General features: G+C 42.3%; 2 protein-coding genes across 2 annotated transcripts; both read right to left on the reverse strand.

Annotated features, from left to right (window-relative positions):
• Positions 1 to 449: 449 nt before the first annotated feature.
• On the reverse strand, positions 450 to 7,695 carry LOC139926103 (phosphoglucomutase-1-like). Its single transcript, XM_071917688.2, has 11 exons — positions 7,438 to 7,695; positions 6,132 to 6,294; positions 5,494 to 5,640; positions 4,894 to 5,019; positions 3,296 to 3,486; positions 3,020 to 3,174; positions 2,682 to 2,797; positions 2,347 to 2,482; positions 1,242 to 1,425; positions 953 to 1,081; positions 450 to 684 (listed from the first exon to the last, which is right to left on the reverse strand). The coding sequence occupies exons 1-11, from the start codon at positions 7,693 to 7,695 to the stop codon at positions 595 to 597; spliced, it is 1,695 nt and encodes a 564-aa protein (XP_071773789.1). The 3' UTR covers positions 450 to 594.
• Positions 7,696 to 9,526: 1,831 nt separating this feature from the next.
• LOC139926110 (angiopoietin-related protein 3-like) lies at positions 9,527 to 13,343 on the reverse strand. The gene is made up of 7 exons (XM_071917701.2): positions 12,837 to 13,343; positions 11,853 to 11,963; positions 11,220 to 11,340; positions 10,733 to 10,846; positions 10,495 to 10,590; positions 9,976 to 10,248; positions 9,527 to 9,735 (listed from the first exon to the last, which is right to left on the reverse strand). The coding sequence occupies exons 1-7, from the start codon at positions 13,341 to 13,343 to the stop codon at positions 9,527 to 9,529; spliced, it is 1,431 nt and encodes a 476-aa protein (XP_071773802.2).
• Positions 13,344 to 18,072: the final 4,729 nt, after the last annotated feature.

Here is an 18,072-nt window from a genome sequence, read left to right on the forward strand (position 1 = left end):
GAGTGAGCATAGCTGAATTTTACTAAATATTGTGGCAATAGTCATTGAGATGAAAAAGGTATTAATGTTTTCACAGTAGAGTAGGAAATTAAACCGTTACGTTTCAGCCACAAGCTGCCTTTAATAGGACATTATGTCATGCTTAGTTGTTTTCATCTCTAGGATTGCTGGTGTTTTCAGAACAGCACTGCATGCTACCAATGACTCACTGCTGTGAACTATGACGCTAATAAAGGTGAAATCAATGGCATAGACATCAATTTAAAAGCAGTGACCAGACAGAGCACAAACTGTAGTCTATAGTGGAAACACTCTAATTCACTTTCAGCTGAATGATTAAAGATTCAGGCCGTCTTGCTGCCTGATGGGAAAAACTCACAAACCACACGTGAACAAAATAAGCAGCTGTTTATTGTGGTACAGTCACAGTCACTGAATATATTGATCCTAAAATGCAAACTACTGCAGGTTGTAAATATTGATACATTCTGAACTGAAGCTCGATTGATACAAAAATCTACATAGGCGTGCCGTGTCAGGGAAGAGGAATAAGGACATTATTTTTGGGATGGTGGGTGCAACATATGGGAAAAATCATGTGATGACCGACGGGCCACTTCGCCCCGTCCTCTGATGGAGCTGGGAAATTTTCAGAGCAATAGTGGCCAGGGGTCCCAGCATCACCTGTCCCAAACACAGATGAAAGAGTTAAAAACTATTTACTTATTTATTTAAACTAAGTACATGGTTTTCATAAGGAGCATATGCTATTGATACATGTCTCCATCAATGGACATCAGTGGACACACTGACATAAAGTGCTGTCCAAAAGATAGAAAATAAGGCAACTTTTGACCAAAGAGTGAAAATGTCTGCGGGTAATTTAATTCCAAAATGCACAAATTAACATACTTTCTTTTTAGTACTTATTCAGGACTTCGGCGCATAGTACCTGTGTGTCTTGCAAAATGTGCTCTTTCTCATAGCTGTCTATGTAGACTCGAACTGTCGCCCCACCGCTTCCTGTCCCACTGAGTCTGTAGATGATCCGAGAACCATCAGAGAAGATTATCCGCAGGCCCTGCAGTTAAAAAGCATTGAAGTGTTGAAGGTTTGCAGGCCAGTATCTCAGCCTCTCAGCCTCTAACTTTACCAACATAACCTAAACAACCAAAAGAAGGGTAATGCTGCAAACATTTGGCCAATCACAGGTGTCAGTTGGAGGTGTGTCTGTCCTGTACCTGGTTCCTGGAGATGGTGCTGTCTACTGGGTCTGTGTACTCAAAGTTGTCTGCTTTTTCCACTTGGTAGACTTTGTCTCCGACAGCAAATCTCTGCCCCACGAAGGACTTGTCCACCATCATGATCTCCAAATCCTCCATCATCTCACAGGCTGCATCTAGATCTACATCCTCGTAGTCATATCTGGACCAAGCAACAATAACAACAACAACAACAACAACAACAACAACTGTCAACAACAGAATATGTGTTGTGTGGATATGTTCCCATCTCTCAGCCTACCTTTGTTATCATTTTTTTCCATTACACAACACATTTTTCAGTGTTACATGTTGAGTTTTCAGTGCCAATAATTTGGATTTGACAAGTGTTGATTGGAGTGTTTGAGTTGTTTGTCCACTCATAGAGCTGAAATGGTTGTGGTCTGGGTGTTAAAAACTATCTAAAAGTGTTAAATTAACTGTGATGTATGTGGACTTACATAAACACTAGCATAGTTTTGATATTTAGACTCTTTTTAGTTAAATTAACACTGACAATTTTGCTGTGCAGCATGTTGTGGACATGCACAAAAGGACATAAAAGGTTTTTTGCTAGTGTAAAGATTTACATTTCTTTGCATCTTACTCAAAATGCATTTTTTTTAAAAGATTATTTGTAACTACAAGTCTGTAGACAACATTTATTGCATCTGTATTACAATTAAATGAACATCACAAGTTGTACATTTTAGAATTGATTTGGGCCTATGATAAACTTCAAGTTGATAGTATCTCTGGTTAAGTACTGATACCAACACTAGTCCAATGCAAAAATGTAGGCAAGCATCGGGTGATAATGTCAGAGTTGCTAATATATCTGCTGGCCTAAGTCTTCATTTGTTTTGCCAACTTTCATCTATCAGAACAGTGCAAGGCTTTTAAGAATGTGCAGCAGCATATATTTGCCACTAGATGTCAGTCAAGTCCTTCTGTATGCGTGTTCACATTTAACAGCAAAGAGGAACAAGATGACACAAAACATCATGGAACACATCTGAAGCACCAGGACACTGCAGGTTACAGGCCCCACATTGTTCTGCCTCGGTATCTGGCCACAGCTCACCTGGTGAAGTAGTTTCTTCCGTATTTTAGCCAGTGGTCCTTAACAATATCTTCCACACTCTGCCTCCTAGTAGCCAGGATGGACAGCCATGCCAGCACGGCCCAAAGCCCATCCTTCTCACGAATATGGTCTCCACCTGACATGGGGAAAGATGGGAAGATTTGTAATGAAGTTTACACTGCACAAACAAACATTGGTTCAACTAAACCCATCAGTAACTATTAGGTAATTCAAGGGCCTGGAATACCCAGGATTAGTCGTTCATTCAGACAAGGATTTTTTCCAAACAGTTAAAATGAAATTTCTGTAGTCAAAATCACTTGCTGGAGAGGTACCTGTTCCAAAGCTTTCCTCTCCACACAAAGACAGTCGGCCTGCGTCCATTAGGTTCCCAAAAAACTTCCACCCAGTGGGAGTTTCATATAGCTCTATTTTTGTTGCTTTGGCTACTCTGCAGGAGATACAAGGAAAGAGTATTCAAGGAAGGACAGTAAGCTTGAAACAGTAAAAATAATGTGTGCTTGTGCAATTGCATCTATATATCTACAGCAATGGTTTGATTGGCATGATTAAATCTGTAAAGTACTGTAGGTTTGACCTGGCCCCAACTGTTGATTAAGAACTTGCTCACAGGTTTTCACAATAGTATGTGAATGCCAGGCCGAGGCCTTACTTGTCTAAGGCTGCGCTGGTGGGCATGCTGCGGGCGAAGCCTCTCACCCCGGTTTGCTGGAAATAAGGGATGCAGAAGATGTTGGCAGCGATCACGGCCACCGAGTCAGATGGGGTGACGAAGAATCCGTGCTTACCCAGGATCATGTTACGGTCCTAGAGAGCCAGACAGGGGTTAGAAGTCAAGCGAGGAAAGGGCCTTGGGTCAGGCCCAGTTCATACCTTTGAACCTTTGAATGTCAAGTATCCATTCAAGGTTAAGTATCCATGCACACACCCCATCACCATCAAATGCTGCACCAAAATCATATTGTCCGTCCCTCATGGTGTCAACCAGATCTGCAGCGTAGGTGAGGTTGGGATCCGGGTGTTTTCCCCCAAAGTCCTCCATGGGGACACAGTTGATGGCAGAATTAGCAGGGGAGCCCAGCTCCTCACAGAGTATCCTCCTCACATAAGGACCTACCACTGGGGAGCAGACAGAGAAAGGGATGAGAAAAGACTGAGATTGGATTGACAACAGGGTTAGTGATGAACCGAGGTAATCAGATCTGGTGATTCTTGAAGTTACAAGAAACAACTTTATTACCTTTGTTAAATACTGAAAAAAGCTCAGAGCTCTATGGCTCTGCTTAATCTTGTGTTCCAATCCATTTAAAATTCTTTGAAACTTGATTAATATGGCTGTACCTTTGGCCTAATTACAGGAAAGCCATAAGAGAGTGACTGAAATAGAGAGAAAGGCAGGGGTCACCGTGGTAAATGGGACAGGGGTGTGTGGTATCCTGTTAAAATACGAACCCTATCAATATCAGAACATGTCATGACTTGCCTTCCTGTGAGAGGGGCTTATTGTGTTTCTGTGTGTACATGTAGGTGGGAGGGTGGGAAGGTTTCAGTGTTATCACTTGGGGATACTCTAAATGGATCTGGGACCAGCTTGAGTTTAGTAACCTAATCATTCTGAAGTCGACAGTTTCTACAACTGCGTGTCACCTCTCCTCAAGGCCGAGGTCATAATACGATACTTTTGAAAACTTTGTTGGGTTTCTATATCAAACTGACACGCTCTGCTCATCTTTATCATTGCTGTGAATGTGGTGGATGGGGTCGACTTGGGTCAACTCAAGATTGATTAGCACTTGCTGTCCATGGAATCAACATAACATCATGCAATAGTGAGATGAAGGGCCTTTAGACCGAGAGGCCAAACAGATTCTTGTGTACTGACCACAGGCTGTTTTATTCTGACTTGTCCTTCACCTTTGAGTCAGCAACATGCAAACAAGTGACGAATGTGAGCATCATGAACATGTTTTTCTTCTGAGAACACCCATGACTCACAAATACTTTAAAAACAAGTATAATGTAGAGCCTGGTTTCTGACAAGAACCTAAATACACTAAGACAGTATTTTGTGTGCCTGTGTTAGGGGGTTGCGAATAGGTTTTAATATTTTTGAATACATAATTTTTTGGACATTTTGGCCTAGATAGTTGAAACTATCTAGATTTACTAGATAGTTGAAAGTAGAGAAAGGGGGATGACATGCAACAACGGTCCCAGGCTGGATTTGAACCCAGGATGTCACGGTTACATGGTATGTCTCTCCTAAAACAGTGCTTAGAGCATCTCAGATGGGAGATGCTGTCCTTCTCTTTGCATATCATAAAAAACAAAAGTTGTAAAAAAAAGTTCAGTATCAAAGCAATAAGATAATCTCTATTCAAGCCAATAGAGCAAAGAGTATTTTAATGCAAAAAGAGTATCTCTGTAGAAGATAGTCTTTCCTCCATTTGTTTACAACAGAACAGAGAATATCTTGGTGAGATGAGATGCTCTTGGTCAGTAAAGACGGGAACAGGGTTCGCTCACCTCCATGCATGGCATCTAGTCTTATCTTGATGTGGTTTTCACCAGACAGCAGCTCCTTCAGAGCAGCAAAGTCAAAGACGTTCCTCAGCAGATTGGCGTAGGATTCCACCGAGTCCACAATCTCCACTGGAAAGAACCACAAACAAAACCAAAAAAAAAAAAAAAAGTATTTACTGTCAATGAACCCATGCATCATCATATAAGCTAAGACGTGAGTTTAGTTGAGCTCTTTATGCTTGGCAAATTTAATGACTGACAGAATGGTAAATGTGTCTTTAGGTTACACTGCAGCACATACAGGCTTGCAGCCCTTGAGCAGCACTATAAGAATGCAAGGCCTTATCTGTGCTAATTCTTTTTATTATACCCTGTCAGTGGTTCAGTCTGAATCACTAATTACTGTTGAGCCCTCAGTTATATTTATCGACTGGGAATTTACAGTTGATTTTGCAGTTGTCAAGTATTTCTGTAAGTGCCAACACAGCTTGAGGGAATCTGATCCCTGTTCTAGTATCCATCCACGTATTTGGTTCTGTTTAGTCTCTCATTTATCCTCTCCTGCTTTTAAGTTATGAGTGATAGGTTTATGCTGCTGCTCACCTGTGAAGGGTTTGAACTTGTTCTCCAGATCAAACATCTGTTTGCCCAGGGATGCCAGGTTCACCCGGAGCCCGGGACAGATGGCAAACTCCTCGATGGTTCTGCTGATCTGAAAGATCTTGTTTGTGACGGCCTCCTGGGCTGGTCCTGGACGCAGGGTTACACAGCAGAAGAAAAACCATCAGATTCATCAGATATTCACATGTATTGTACCGCAGAATTATAACTATGCATATTCATAGTATTCCCATTATCTCACATGCATTTCCTACCAATTTGGTGCTTTACCATATACACAACTCATTGGCTGTGGCTGTCATTTGATTATAATCACCTGTTAATTTATTACAATAACCTGTTATTTTCCTACCAAGATGGCCGTGTGGCGATGTAACAGAACACTATGAATACATTGTACATATCACATTATCACTATTAACACTATACTGATCTCTTTGACGTACTTTTTGAAATCTGTCACAGATTTTATGTCTAAAGTCTCAAACTTTATCTTAATAGTGTGTCTGTGCTACTTTTCTGGAACCACACCTTGTGAAATGTCTGTCTGACTTCTGTCATAACACTATTTTGCACTTGGCCGACACCTCTGCTTCCTTCCTCCTCTCCAGTTACCATACCTCCGTTTGCGGTATTGAACTTAATGCCAAAGTCTCCGTCAGGTCCGCCGGGGTTGTGGCTGGCTGTGAGGATGACGCCGCCAATGGCTTTGTATTTCCTTATCACACAGGAAACAGCCGGCGTGGACATGATCCCATGGTGTCCAATGATCAGACGGCCCACCTGAGGAAGTGTCACGCAGGTGTGCGCATGAGTGGGTGGGCATGTGCTTGTATCTTAATATATCGGAGTAGGGGAGGGCAGAAAATGCAACTGAATATCAGGTTATGTGTGCCATGCTTCATCCACGGATCTAACTGGGACTAGAATTTCATTTAATGGGCTGCAGTTGAAGCACATTAAGCACAGGTGCTGTCATGTGTAACTTATTTTAAATCCCTCTAAGTATACCCTCCATCTGTGAAAGCATCAGAAGCTCTCTAATTTAAGCCCGGGGACCTCAGAGAACACATTAGCGCTGCTGGCAGGGGGGTCGATAACAAAACAGGTTTCATACATTTCTATTTCAAGACAGGTTGTCCAAGTAGAGCTGGACACAGCAGTGGTTCCCTGCCTGTATGTACCACAACCCCTAAAAACAAAGCCAGCATTCCTGTTTTACTTCTCAGCATGGTATTCTGATATTCTGCTGTTGTATTGCATTGTACTGTAGTTTCTCCCTTTCAGTTCAGTTCCCTTTGCATTGTTGTCTCTTGCAATCCCTGCTTTACTGCATTGCTTGTGTTTCTGTTATTCACAGATACTGGCCTTTTGTACTTTGCACTTGATAAGGGCAGCAGCAAAGTCCTAAATTGCAATTATAACTGGATGCCAGCGTGAGCCCATTTATAGAATGGTTATCTGTGAAACCAAGCAATTTAAATTCTCACTTTTCAGCCTGTGTCACCTACATAGATAAATACTGCAGGAAGACTACAGGTGGCAAATATCTATTATTTCACAAGGAAAAGGATTCATCATGAAGATTATAAACATGATGATAACATAATAGCACAAATTTGTATTTTAGAAATATAGTTTCAGGCTCTTGAGAGATCTCCATTGTTTTTCCTTTAAAATATGAGCAGAGGTCAAAAGCTGCAACTTGGCTTGTAATTAATTAGACATGTGCCTGGTAGTCCAATGACAACAACTGACAAATACCTCTAACAGATGACAGGGGCAGGTGACACTGACAAACATCCAGTGATCCACGCATGGTGACACTTGGACACACATCCATGCACGTGCGCAAACATATACACACACACACACACACGCAAACACACACAAGGCAAGTAAATCCGCACACACGGTGACACTGACCCCGTTGGCAGCTGCCATCTGCACAATGACCTCAATGGCTGTTTGGTTGAAGAAGCGTCCGTCTCCCCCCACCACCATGGTCGACCCCTGGCGGTCACGCAGGTCAATGGAGGAGAAGATACTCTGGATGAAGTTGTGCAGGTAGTTCCTCCTGGACTGGAAGACATAGACCTTCTTCCTCAGGCCGCTGGTGCCCGGTCTCTGGTCAGGGTAGGGGGCCGTAGGGACAGTCAACACCTGCAGAGGACTGTTGTCCATGGCATCCAATGGAGGATCCAACCCACAACAATAGACACGAAGAGTGGAGAGCTGGGGAACCCGTTGTTTGGAGGAGAATCCCCCGTCAGTTGACAGGGGGAATGGTGCATAGGAAGAGAATGGGAGGGAAAAGTCTTAGCTCCTCCCATTATGTCACACAGGCTGGAAGTACAGGGGTAGAGGGGTAGTTCTGAAGCCCAAAATAACCTCTCAAACTAATGTGTGTGCAGAGTAACTGAAGACGCTCCTTCACACATGTGCAGGGAGATCACTGTCAAGGTTGCAGGCCCAGTCACAGGCCCTGTGTGTGTGTGTGTGTGTGTGTGTGTGTGTGTGTGTGTGTGTGTGTGTGTGTATGTGTGGATGGAAGTATTGAAGTGTTATGGCGGCAATTTGTCTGTGTGTGGCTGCAGCTGTGCTGGGAATGATGATATGCAAAGAGAAGGACAGCATCTCCCATATGAGATGCTCTTAGCACTATTTTAGGAGAGGATATCACTTTAATGTTTTACCCTTTCTCAAAGCCTAGTGTGAGAAGAGGCAGTGAGAGGGGTAATCGGAGAGTAAATAGAGGCACGGATGGTTGATATAGAATATGCAATCCATTCCAAATGCTAATTATAGGGGTTAAAGGTTTAAAAAAAGATGTGTATTCTCAAAACTCTCTTTGCTATAGTAATCAAATCAGTGTGGAAAGGGGAAGTCTTTGTGATACAGAACAGTGCTGCCATCTACAGTATATTAAGGAGTGTTGCTATAGTACAGTACTATAAGTGAGATCGACATGATTGTTAAGCCATAAAATAACATTTCTACCCATAGTCTAATGTTAACTCCCAGTGCAACATTCAGGAAGTTTTGGTATGTAGTAATGGCATGTACACACATTCATTCATTAACTAGACCTTGGCGTCAAAACGAAGCTGGTGTTTGATGTTTTTAGGCCAAGGATGAGCTCGCTGTAATGTCATTACTCTGGACCAAATCTCTATTGACACAATAAGGCCATCCTGAGCCTGACCAATCCCAGGACCCCAGTTAGACAATGAGGTAACACCCCATAATAACAGACAAGAGATCACAGAGTAGATTTGGGTCCGTAAATAGCATTTGGTACATATCTATGGATAAATTTCTTGAATATATTTAGACATAAGTTTGAAAAAGACATTTATCATCCTCTCTCATTATCGCCAAACTCACAAGTTCACAGCAACCTTTGGGACTTCCACACCAATATGAATATTAGCATTACATGAAGTCACCATTATATTTTTTTTATTTATTTTATATTTGATTTTAAGTTATAGAAAAATATTACATTTAACAAAAATACAGTATGTACAGTACAGATGCATGTATGCTGAGAGTCAATGTGACTCAGTGTGAAAACTGCTCATGGATGGCTGTGTGCATTCACTTCTCCCCTACTATAATGTACAACCTCTGAGATGCAGTGACTGAAAATACATCTTATGCCATAATGTGAGGATCTTAACAATCAGCTAAATTCTAACTACATTCCAGTATATTTCTCTTTCAGATTTCACAATTTATTTTGATGTTCTTATTATATAAGAGCCTATGATGGTCATAGGAAGGAACTTTACTTTTCCTCATTCTCTTGGCTGGCTCTGTGTTTAGGACACAATCCCACTCAGAAGTATACAGCTGAGTCAGCATCCTATGTAATCGACTTTAATCCTCCTATCCGCCCATGCCTTCCTAAACCATGGCTGCCCAGATGAAGCTTTGCCAAAGTTTCCCAAAGACACCACTGTATTCTGCTGCTTTGTTTCGATTATTTTCACAGGAGATCGTCGGCGTCGGTTCAGAGGAAGGTGCCCGTCTCGGAGGAAGCTGAAGTAGAGGAGGCGGAGGTGGGGCGGATGGAGATCTGGGTGAACCTGAGGGAGTAGGAGGCCCTTCGGCTCGGCCTCCAGTGGATCCCCCTCCTGCGCTCCGAGCGGCCCTTTGGCCTCATGGGGACGTACCTCCCGTTCAGGTTGGTGTCTCCGCAGGCGTTGAACCACCAGCCGCCTGGAAGATGACAGAAATCACATGGAGTACAGAAAAAGCAACTCTGATATGACTCTTCTGCATAGCATTAAATCAAACGACCCTTTAACAGCCTTTCATTGCATAGTTTAGTAAGGACCTAAAGTAAAATCATATATTCATGAATCCCCCATCTTTCCTCCTCATCTATTCAGATTCAGACAATGTTACTTTTTCACATTTGGATGAAACAGGTCTTTGACATGGGTGCACCAGTGTTACCTGTGTAGTTATGGGCGCAGTTGGAGTCCCGGTGGTTGTCATTGTCCCTGTCCTTGGTGGAGAACATCATGCCCGTGTGGTTGTGCATGGCGTCAGGCAGATCTCCGGACGGCTGAGTGAGGTGAATGGTGTAGTTGCTCTCAGGACCCTCCAGGTTAAAGCTGTATTGGATGAAGCGCTCACCCTGTTTCCAGTCCTCCAGCTGGATGTGAAGGACAGAGTTGCCCTGAGCAGCTAGAGAGTGGATCTTCTTGAGACCGAGCCAAAACTCTCCTGTGACACAGAGATCAAGAGGTCAGAGCTGAGGAGCATTGGCCTGTGTTAACACTCACTAATATGAAGAGGTGCATGCACTCTTGTATAAGAGCACAGCTTATTTAAAGTGCTTAGAAAGGTCCAAAACGTATTATCACAACGAGAAATAAAAGTCAATAAGAATTTGGCAGTTGGCGATTGGTTTGGCAACAGTACACACATGTGCTTAGAGTAGAGTCTAGAGTAGAGAAGAGCATCTCTCACCTTGAAAATCACCAAATCCATTTTCATACTTCTCCCAGGTCTGATCAAAGTTCACTGAACCATCCCTCCTTCGCTGGATGACTGTTGTACCACCGTCTAAATGGAAAGAAGGGATGAAGAGAAAACGTGGATGACTTGATTTAAGCAGGAGAGTCACCTTGGGCTCAACACAGACTCCATTAAATGTGATTCAACAAAAGCATATCCCGTGTTAGTGTTTCCTTTCTGTGAGATTTACCTTTGCTCATGTCACAGACAACCATGAAGGGCTCAGATCTGATGGGCCTGATGGTGTAGACGCCGCTGACTCGCTCCCCTCTGTTGAACAGCTCACTGCAGTCTGATGGCAGATCTGTCAGAAGGACAACCACACACATACTGTCAATCTTGAGGCTTCAAATTTAGCCACTGGAATACGGCCATCTAGAGGTTAGAGAGGTGGACTATTGACTGGAAAGTCTCCGGTTCAAATCCCCAGACTAGCAGGAAAACTCTTTCAGTAACTTCTGCACTTGAACAAGGCACTAAACCCCCAACCAGTTAGTGGCCAGTAGAAGACTGCAGCTCTCAGGTGTGAATGTGAAGCATCGATGAGTATGCAACGATGACACAATAAAATAAAATACGTATTACCACTGTGGTTCTTGAGCTTGTTGAAATAAATAACAGATTACAAATCCTGCTGTCACTCAATGTGTTTCTCCATGTTTTATGAATCATCTTACCCTTAATTTGTGTACTGTTAGTGGAGGTGGTGGTCAGATAAGGGGTCAGGGTCGGTGTCTCAGTGTTAAAGATGTCAGGCGTCCTCTCAATCGTCTCTTGGGCAAATGTGTTGGTAGTAAGCTGGAAAAGAAAATTGTTATGGAAAAAGAACACTTTAGCTTGCGGACATAATCCTCAGATTGACTCTTGAGAAATTCTGGGGATTAAACGGCAATTCCACACATACTAACTTTGGGTTGTTTTCCGCAAAAGTAGACATTTTCCCAAGTTTTTCAGATATTTTGCAGCTGCTTTATGAGTTTTGAGCTCTCAAGACCAAGGAAAATGCAATCCTATGATATCATTAAAGGGCCGTGCCTGAGATGGTTGAAAAAAGTTATGGACAGCCCCTTCATGTACTTCTAAGCTTTAAGAATTTAAATTATATAGTACAGCAGCAGCACTCCATAAAAGTTTCTTTCAACCAACTCAGGAAATACAATTTGATGATGTTGAGAGCTCATAACTCAAAAAGCAGCTGAAAAAAAAAATCTTGGGAAATTTGAGGAAAATGTGTACTTTTGCACAATAACGACCTAAAGGTCAATTTCGGTGGAATTGCCCTCGCACTGCTGTAACGGCATAATAAGCACCTTCTCCTCCAGAAGCTTGATCTTAATCCTCTGGTGGTTGAGCTGGTCACTCTGCTCCCTCACAGCCGTCAGCAGCTCTGTGATGCTCCGCTCCTGGCTGTGGATCACGTCCTGATGTGGAAAAAAGGGGAAAAATGGGCTTCTTCTAGAGAATGCTAATTTCATTTTTAATATAATGTATAGGGATGGGACACGATACCATTCGATATGGGGTTCACGATTCAATACAACCACGATATGATGTAATAAATAAAAGTTCTGACTGTGCAGAATTGTTTATTTCTGAGCCACAAATATTTCTAGCCATGGCACTGGCTTGTTAGAATGCAAACAACAATTTAAAAATGTCATTACAAAGTGCAAATAATCTAATTTTGATGGAGAGCTTGTGAAATTATGCTGGTCAAGCCTTCTCATCTGCGGTAACTACAGCAGAATAAAATGGAGCTAATATCGCAATTCATCTTTCTGCCCAACGATATTGTGCCATTTTTGTATTGCAATATGTTGAATTTCGATATATAGTCCCATCCCTAATGTATAATACTTTGAGTGGGTACTCTAGCAATTGTACATTGAGAAAACATGTTGAACACCATGCAACAGCATAGTACAGCATACAAACAGATGCTACTTCTTACTAACATATATTGTCTAACATCAGAGTATTTGGCGCACTGGTGCAATTTTTTTTATTTTAATATGACATTTACAATATAGTGTAATGGAGGTTTGCATTACCTTCAAAAAAGTCAAATTTTTGCTGTCATAATTTCTTTCTATGCAGAAATGTTACTTTAGAAGAGCTGGGAGAGAAGCTGCCATCCTACCTGGAAGGATTTCAAGGAAGGATTTGTCTAGGTTTCAGTTTTTAGTGCCACATGATCTAAATGATTATTTCAGAAGCCTTTTCACCTAACATCTGGACGGAACACTGTGTGCAGGCCCAAGCCTGTGTTTCCAATGTGACCCCAGGTGACTCACCTTGAGGGCATTGATCTCCACCACTTGCTCGCTCGTCACCAGGCCCTGGGACAGACTGCTCAGCTTCTCCTCCAGGCCTCCCACTTTGTTCTGCAGCTGGCCCCTCTCCACCAGGATGCTGTCCATCTTGGAGCGCATCTCCAGAGACAGGCTCTTGATCTCGTCGTTGTTGGCCTTCAGCACCACCGTGGTCTTCTTCAGCTCCTCCTCCTCCTCCTTGATCTCGCTGGCCAGCACCGACAGCTGGTAGAAGGAGCGGTCGAAGATGTTGAGCTTCTGGAAGATGTCGTTGATCTGTCCCTTCGTCTTGTGGACGAACTCCCGGAGGCTCTGGCCCAGCTGGAGGAGGCCGTTCGCCAGGAGACGCACGTCATCCAGAGCGGCGAAGCGGGAGCGGGTTTCAACGGGAGCCTCGGGCTGCGGGAGAGGCTCCTCAGATTTGCCACAGAGGACAGGCGCCCAGGCAGCCAACAGGACACACAGTAAGAGGATGAGTGTTAGTTTCATGTTTCCGCTGTAGTGCTGCTTCACCAGCTGTGTGCCTGTGATGTCAGGGGAGCGGCTGGCAGTCCTGTCTTCTCTCTGTGTAAAGGGACGCCACTGGGTGAGGATCCTGGGCTTTTATAGGCTGTCTGGAGTCAGGTCAATCATTAACCCGTTCATTCGATCAATCTCTGCGTTTAGGATGTCGTTTCCTCCTGCCCAACGAGCTGAGACTTGAACGAGAGAAGCCTGTCGCTTGATATTCTGCCAGCTATTTCAAATTTCAACAGTTATTTCCATTTTAAATTCAAATTTCATGATGTCATCAGTTGGAATGCCCTCAACAGTCACAGTTCATCTGTGTCTGCCACCTAGAGAGGATAATAACAGGGATTATTGCAGGGATTTGACAAAGCGCAGAGCCCAAATGAGTTATGTAATTATAAAGTTATCTCCAGGTGAAGTGAAGGATGTTGTGTATTTTATTCTATGTTAATATCATTTAACAGATGGTGGAGGTGTGAGCTTTTCTGCAATCCATATGCTCAAACCAATTCACAATACTTCATTTATTGAACTTGCACCCACTAGGCTGAATATTCTGCCACTTCTGAGGAGAGTCAGTTAATTTATCAACCACTTGCCCTTGAAAAGCACTGATACTGCTGCCATTTGTATCATCTGAGGTTGGACAGTGCAGCAGTGTTTTCAACTGACCCATAGTTACCTGTGGTGAGGCCATGGCTGGTCTCTCTGTACAGAAGTTATTGTTATGTTGTGTGGCTGGTTTATTTTTAAACAGGAAGCAGATGACCCTGTTTACATATAGTATCGATTAGGAAATCTGACTTACATGAGCTTTGCATTGCAATGTTTTGTTTAGGTTGTTTTGGTCTGAGAGAAGTAGAGTAGATAATTCAATGCATCTGAAGTCACTGGAGAATAACGCAATCCTAAATAAATATTCATCATTCCTCAAAAAGGAAAAGGATCAACAACAGTTGTTTCCACTCTAGGTTTAAAGACAGAAATAATACCTGAATAAATAAATACATTTGAATAAATTGCTGCTGCTTATTGATAAGATGAATCATTGCTTTAGTGCCCTACGGTGCAACACCATCACACTGGCTGCAAGCGAGAGTGACTGCTTTTCTGCAACAGCACTCTGGCCAACTTTACCCACTTCGCCACCACACACACACACGCACGCTGCAAGAAAATGAGAGTCATTCGTTACGCACATTCCCTGCAATTTGAAGTGGGAGTATGAGGTGGGCTATATCCACCCATCCATATAGGGTGATGACCTAGCTTCTTCTCTGTTAAATGTTAACTACCCATATGAGAGCAGGGTTGCATGGGCCCCAGGATGTGTACACAGTAAACACTGGCCTCAGCCCTGACTTCAGCCAGAGGCCCCGCTCTCTGCATGGCAGCTCATGGCTGCAGAATGGCTCACATTTCTGAAGCCCCTGCCTGACCAGCAGCACCAGTCTAGCTTCACTGAACAAGGGGCTTACGGGGCACGATGGGTGCAAGGGGGCGTGTGTGTGATAGACGTGGGAGGGGGAGTGTGAGCCAGTGGTAGTTATGTGGAAAGGGGTGGAGATGGAATCAAACTTTAAACTCATAAATAGGGTTTTACATCATTAACCTATTGGCCTACATTTTGCTTCATTTGATCATGACAAATACAGACACACCCAATCTAACCAGTGTATAGTAAGTCATTTAGCACAATCATAATGAAGACCTTCAGGAAGCTGGTCCTAGCACTTCAGACCCTTGGTGATGGACTCCATGGCACCATCCACATAGGCGTGGATGGTGCCATGATACTGTATACCTTCCCACCTGGAGAGGCCTGGAAGCATGGTCATGTCCTTTGATTTCTACAGTGCTTTCAACACTATCCAGCCACTCAGCTGCTCACAGAGAAGCTCAGAGTGATGCAGCTGGACAACGCCATGGTTTTCTGGATTCTGGATTACTTTACAGACAGGGAGCAGTGTGTCCGACATGCTGCAGAGCAGCACAGAGGCGCCCAGGGAACTGTAATGTCACACTTCTCGCCACTCAATACACCTCTGACTGCAGATTTATCTCTAGGTCATGCTAGCTCCAGATTTTTTTTTTTTTTTTACAAACTGGTGAAAAAGGCTGGAGGCAGCAGCAGAGGAGGGGATGAAGACTAAGCTGAACTTCCACCCCCTCTATGGTGAGCTGAAGCAGCTACGGAGCATCTTCATCTGCACTGTCTCTCTGATATGGACATATTTTTCTGTGCACTTATGCTTCCTCCCTCCATGTTCTGATAATGATAGTGATAATGAGGACAGAACATAATGCACATGCGTTATGCACATTGTGATTTTTCATGATACCGCCATCCAGACTTTTATGCACATATCCAAATCGGCACATTCTGTATATACTGTATGTTGTAGGCATCCGCAAAGTGAATGTATTGACAAGATGTATAGCTTTACAATGCACTTTTGCACACCTGGACACTTTTTTTTTTTTTTCCAATTGCATTCTGTAGATTTGATTGTGTATGTATGACACACATTTTGAACATCATGCATATCAGCTGTGAATTCACATATCTGTTTTCTTTATATGTCCTTCTCATTATTATGTATTGCATATACAGTATATTAATATTTTTAGAATGTTTCCACTGATTTCATAAATAATACATTGCTGTAATCTACTTTGTCTCATACCTTTCTTTCATACATTCTACTTAACATGTTCTATTGTTGAAATTGTCAGTTGTGTATGTTTATATAACCCCCATTTGCTGAATTCTTGTATATATTAGAAGTTGATAGGCCTACTTTAGTTTATACTTCTTGTTTATTTGCCTGTTTATATTCTATTTTTCTTGTATCCTATTACTATTTGCTGCTGCATCAAGTTGCCCAGGGCTCATTAAACTTTCATTTTATCATAATCTGGAATAATATTACACCACATAGTATTTATTTTAGCATCATTTTCCTTGGTAAAATTATTTTCTTCAGCCAAAGGATTGCAGCAAAAGAGACAAATGTGGCTGAACATGGCCAGGCTCAGCTGTCAGTTACTGCTTTCTGTTGAACTGTTTTTGGCAAGGCAATTTGGCTGCTGCTACAAAACAGATAACTAACAAGTCAAATAATTTCATAATACCAGTTATCTACAATAGATACAGACTGTTTACTTGTTTGTTCAAAGCAGACCCAAGCCAAATTGATTTTTGGAGTGACTGGCATATTTTTGGCACGTCCACCACACATTCCTACACACTCTTACTAAAGCCTTATTGCTTCTGTTGTGGATGCTGGTATGATTTCTAAACAACGGTCTCCAGTAAATTCTATTGACTTGCTGTTACTGAACTGGGATGGAACAGTCCAATTGAAGAGTTTCATTCCAAAGTGAGATATGCACCATTTGAAAGATTTAACACCTACTCTGACCCATTGCTGTTATGAAAATAAAACTCACTATTGAATACTATTGAAGGTTAATGCTATCCTAGGGCATATAATTATGAAATATTAACCTTTTAGGATACAGTCACTTGTATTTTTGAAATATTGAGCAATGAACTTCAGATAACATTTATTTTCCACATTGAACACAGCGTTTTGGAATTCAATTCTTATTCTTCTTCAACTGCATTCCATTACTATTTTCCTCAAAAGCACAATTACATACAATACACCATTCCCTCCATAACTTAGATTTAAAGATTTCTCGCATGGTTAAAAAAAGTACATGACAGTACATGGCCAAACCCTACATTATTAGTGTAGTAGTGATAGCTTGCATCAAGAAGACTCTATCAAAACTCTATGCCATGCAGCTGTAAGCACAAATCCACGTGAAGGGAGTGATTTATCAATGGGCATACCTTGACTGTCAAAACCTGCACGGACATTGACTTTATTGACAGACTTGAAATGCCGTCTGGCTCCAGCCAAAGAAGGATCTGCTTTTTCTCCAATTTGGTTGGTCAAGATGTTTTATACATTTTATTACAATATGCTGAAATGCTGCAAATATGAATGTTTCATGGGCTGTTTTTCATTTTCATAAAACTGACCCGCCTGCAAGCTATCCCATTTCAAGACCTTATAATTCTAAACTTTTGCAGTAAAATGTAATCACAGATAGAGCATAAGCTTATATGGATATGCTGTAGTATTTTCAGGCCTACATTTTATGACTTTGAATTCAATATAGATTTTGTGTGGCTACCAAATGCTGTCTGAAGCGCTACAAAAGCCACAGTACCACTGTGCTCAGCAATAACCTGACCAGAATTCAATATTTTGTCCCTAAAACTGCCACAAAAGGGCGATGCTAGCATGTGTCCAGACATCCTCCCATGAATATTAAGGACTCATGTTAGCTTATGCATGTGCTGACACCTAAAGAAGTTGATTTTTTAAATAATTCTGGCTGCTTTACATAAGAGTTCTGCATTTATGATTTTTAAGTCAGCTCACTTGTCCTTCTGGTCTAGAGGAGGTTCTGGACTCATAGGTCACTGTTACATGACTACTTACACACTGTGAATTGGCCAATGCAGCTACAACATATAACCAAATATAACCTGCAAACCCACTGCCCAGGAGTTACTGTTACATAATGGACTTCAAACAAGAGTCTGCTGTGACATTTAGATGGACTGAACATAAAGTAGAACACTTCCTATCTGTTTTGACGGCTTTGTGACGGCTTCAGTTACGTCGGT

The sequence above is a fragment of the Centroberyx gerrardi genome, chromosome 13 (genome assembly GCF_048128805.1).
Source record: "Centroberyx gerrardi isolate f3 chromosome 13, fCenGer3.hap1.cur.20231027, whole genome shotgun sequence".
Classification (NCBI taxonomy): Eukaryota; Metazoa; Chordata; class Actinopteri; order Beryciformes; family Berycidae; genus Centroberyx; species Centroberyx gerrardi.